This window comes from Geospiza fortis, unplaced genomic scaffold (assembly GCF_000277835.1).
Source record: "Geospiza fortis unplaced genomic scaffold, GeoFor_1.0 scaffold281, whole genome shotgun sequence".
In the NCBI taxonomy this organism is placed as follows: Eukaryota; Metazoa; Chordata; class Aves; order Passeriformes; family Thraupidae; genus Geospiza; species Geospiza fortis.
In genome coordinates this window covers 2,807,021-2,811,172 of record NW_005054340.1, presented here as the reverse complement: position 1 = coordinate 2,811,172, position 4,152 = coordinate 2,807,021, and the positions used below count along the sequence as shown (strand labels likewise).

Below are 4,152 nucleotides of genomic sequence, written 5' to 3'. Positions count from 1 at the left end.
GAAGCTGAAAGCATCCCTGCTGTTGGGGCCATGCCAGTCACAGACTGCTTGTTCTGTTCGCATCACTCAAGATCTCTCACAAAAAATGTGGCACATATGACAAAAATCCACAGCTTCTTCATTCCCGACATAGAGTACCTTGTGGATCTCAGAGGACTAATCAAGTATCTTGGTATGACTGAATGTTCTCTTAATCTTTTTGTCAGGATAGTTATATTCTGATAGTGCTTATTTTCATTTGGATATGACACCAAATGTTTTGGTTTGAGTCGCTTTTTTTTTTTTGTCTGAGTGCTGTCAGTATTTTGATCATGAGCAGGACCACAGGCTTTCCAGGGAGAATGAGAGAAAACTTGGATGAGCAAACATGGTCATGTACCCTGCAGGTCTCTCATAGTTTTCTGATGTTGAGAAAGTGGTTCAGATAACGTGAAATTTGGGACAGAATTCTGTTGCTAAAGTATGCATATGAACTGTGTTGTCCTACCAGTGAGTCACAAGTATTTCTCTCTTTGGTTTACAATGCTTGTGAGACAGTATCATCCTTCAAGTCTAAAAATAATTATGAGAATAAAATAATTTTGAAGTATTGGATAGAAAACGTATTGGAAGTGTGAAATTTGTTATTGAGAATGCTGAAGGACCCATACTTTGTCATAAGAAATCTTTAAATGGCCAGATTTGTCCCTGGTGGGGCCATATGGTCAAGGCATAGGAGCAGCAGGGCTATCCTGGAAATTAAGGGCTTGAGGCTCTTCTTAAGTCTCTCTGCCTGCAAGCTGGGAAGGCTTTGTCACAGAAATGTTAATTACTGGCTAGGGAGATTTTGTTCAGACCATTAGAAGTGCCAATCTTTTCTGCAGGAGAGAAAGTTGGCGTTGGGAAAATCTGCATCTGGTGCAATGAAAAGGGGAAATCCTTCTACTCTACGGAAGCAGTCCAGGCTCACATGAATGATAAAAGCCACTGCAAACTCTTCACAGATGGAGATGCTGCCCTGGAATTTGCAGATTTCTATGACTTTAGGTGAGGTCATTTCTCTTTGAGTGGGACACAGGTGGGGACAGACTAAAGAACAGTTAAATATTACATTAGAGACTATTATTAACTCTTAAAATTTAATGGTGTTTGAGGTTCCAATACTTATTTTGCATTGTTGGTTCCCGACTCTTTTAGGTAATGGTAACAACAAGATTGGTTGTCTTCTTCTGTGACCATAATTACCAGTCCTACATCAAAGTACATTTTGAATTCTGTTTTGTATGTTTGCTGTTACTGAATTGAGATTTCAGTGCACCAGCAAAGGCCATAAAAAGTTGTAACTGTCTTTCCCACTACCTTTTAAACAGATTGTGGACTTAAGATCTACTGTGGGTTTCTTACATAAGTTTCATTGTGTAGCTGGAGTTGAACAGGACTGCTGTGATTTAGAGGCCTCTTGTTGAACTTCCTGCAACTAATCCTAAGCTGTGTTCATTTTGGTCAGAAATACCTCATATTGTGGTGATAGGTGGAGCTTCTGGGAGCACTTGTTCAGCAGCTGTGTAGAGCTGGTGATGTGATGCTTTTCACCATAAGTCGCTGTTAGGTGTGCAGCAGCAGAACTGTTCTGAGCTGCAGAACAAGGTTGAGGAAAAGGGTTCCTTGTCTTCAGGCTTTGTTCAGGACCAAGGTCTGCTGTTAGGAACTCTCAGACCAAGGCAGGTGAAACATGACAATGTTCATGCCTTGCTGTAGCTTGCATCCTGGTTCTTTTGTAGAGTGGGTCTGGATAGTTGTGGCTGCTCACCATGTTTAAACCATGTATTGCTGCTCTTCCACAGGAGCAGTTATCCTGATCACGAGGATGGGAAAGATGTGGAGGGTCTTGGAAAGCACTCAGCAGAGAAAGAGTTGGATTATGATGATGACACCATGGAGCTGATCCTTCCATCAGGTGGGCACAGGGTTTGTGTCACAGCTTACTTTCTCTGCACTTGCCATATCTGCCTCCAGTACCTGCAGCACAGGCCACTATTGTGTTTTCCTCTGGGAAGGGAGAAGGTAGTTTAGCATTTAGGTGTCTTTGGAGTTATGTCCTCACCTTCCATTATTTCCATTGCCAAGTGGTTCAGCTTCTTCAGCACTGATGGATATTGGACTGGGACAGTGGGTTGCTTTGCCCATTTTACGTCTTCATTATCATGTGACTCTCATGGTTTACTCCAACAAGAGTTTCCATATTTGTTTGAGTGCAGCTTGGAGAGGCTATAACAGGAGTTTTTTGTAGAGAGCCAGCTTAATTCAGTAAACTTAATTCAGTAAACTAGTCCAGTAAATTTAATTATTAAATAGCCTTTCTCTAGTTCAGCATTTAGCACTCTCATTTCTTTTTTTTTTTTTTTGCTGGTTTTGTATGAGGGGACCCCAGCCCTTTCATTCTGAAAAGTGCTGCCAACTCTTCAGTTACACAAGTTGTCCTGAATGTCAGCAAGTGGCTTCACTATTTACTTGAAACAGCATTGCCTCTCTGCTCATTCCACTAATTAAGATTTTCTTTTCTGATAACTGTGTGTTTATTATCTGAGCTAAGGCCCTCTTGAATAGCAGTACATTATGTGTTTTTTCTTCAAGCAGCTCTTACAGTAATTACATTGAGTTCCCTAATAATCCTAAAATTTTTAAGGTTCTGGACCCTTTAATAACATTTCTCAGCAGAGGGGTTTTCCATAGTTCTCACAATGTGCTTGAGTACTCCATTTCAGAAGCTGTTTCATGATGGACAATAAGCTGTCCCCTCCTGTGAGCAGGTGCCAGGGTGGGTCACCGTTCCTTGATGAGGTACTACAAGCAGCGCTTTGGTGTGACAAGAGACGTGGCCGTTGCGAAGAACAAGAAAGCCGTGGGCCGGGTGCTGCAGCAGTACCGAGCCTTGGGCTGGACAGGGCAGGCAGGTGAGTGACAGTGGGAGGGCTTTGCAGAGGAGGAAGCTCTGGGATGGCATCACTCCACAGTTCCAGAGGTCGACTTTGCTTTACACGTGGGGTTTATGCAGTAGTTTGTCTTCCACTTGGTTCATTTTAATTCCTGACATCCAAGCAGATATAGGAAGTTTGTTTCTAAAATCCATTGCAGCTTCTGTGCAAGCTTTTCATTCCATTCTTTGTGATGCTTGGTGACTTCTGAGATTTCTTGGTTTCTGCCTGTCCAAGTCACTACTCTTGCTATTTAATAATATAAGTCGTGCTTTGACAGAATGCTTCTCCCGTTTGGGAACAGAGTTGTGGTCTATATTCACTTTTGAAATACAAGAATCACATTTGGAATGCAAAACAACCTTTTGCCTTAATCGCAGTCATGGGTATTTGTAGAGGGAACTGGGCTTTCTCTAGAGATAAGCGGAAAGAATGGGCAGGAAAACCTGTAGGTAACTGCTGAAGTATGTGGGCAGGTCAGCTGGTTTGCATACAAGTTGTAAGGTGGCAGACATTGATGCATCTCTCTTCCTTCTCTCTCCCTGCAGGGGCCATCTCTGCTCAGCGGCGTGACATGCAGTACCTGCAGAGGATGAAGGCAAAATGGATGCTCAAGACAGGAATGAGTAACAATGCTACAAAGCAGATGCATTTCCGGATGCAAGTCAGATTCTGAGTTCCAAAGAGAACTGCCTACAGCTGGTTATGGGAAGGGGGATTTAATGATTTCTGGGTTGTGGATTCTCCTATTAAAATGGACTCGGTACCTATCAAATGCTGATGTGTTTGCTGGTGTGTCTTCCTCTGTAAAAAGAAGAACGGCAGAGAACTTGTCTCTTCTGAAATAATGGTGGGCCTAACTTATAAATAAAATATCTTCAGTGGAACATGTGGCAGAGTAGTCATGGCTATGACTGAGGGTACATGCATAGTCTTGCTGCCCTTCTTTGTGCAGCCCATTTCTCGGGGGCAGTTGACATTGTCATTTGTCTGAATATCTTCAGCTTCTACTAACTGGTTGAAGCCAAGAGGAGAGATCCTAGATCTAAATGCTTAAGGTGGAGTGTATTGAATGCTTTCGGTTGTTGTGCCAGACATACTAGCTGGGCATTTTGGAGTTCTAGCTGGCACTATTGAGGTGAAAATTTGAGGACAGATTTTCTTGGAAAGTTAAGTAATAATTGTTTGAAGAAATGCA

The 4,152-nt window shown here is 42.4% G+C and overlaps 1 protein-coding gene across 1 annotated transcript in view; it reads left to right on the top strand.

The window, feature by feature from the left end:
* Positions 1 to 3,845, top strand: part of ZNF622 (zinc finger protein 622) — an 8,416-nt gene extending 4,571 nt beyond the window's left edge. The window contains exons 4-8 of the mRNA XM_031058269.1: positions 16 to 172; positions 864 to 1,026; positions 1,824 to 1,936; positions 2,790 to 2,933; positions 3,503 to 3,845. Of these exons, the coding sequence (XP_030914129.1) occupies positions 16 to 172; positions 864 to 1,026; positions 1,824 to 1,936; positions 2,790 to 2,933; positions 3,503 to 3,630 (705 nt within the window). The 3' untranslated portion in view covers positions 3,631 to 3,845. The remainder of the gene's footprint in view (positions 1 to 15; positions 173 to 863; positions 1,027 to 1,823; positions 1,937 to 2,789; positions 2,934 to 3,502) is intronic.
* The last annotated feature ends 307 nt before the right edge of the window (positions 3,846 to 4,152 follow it).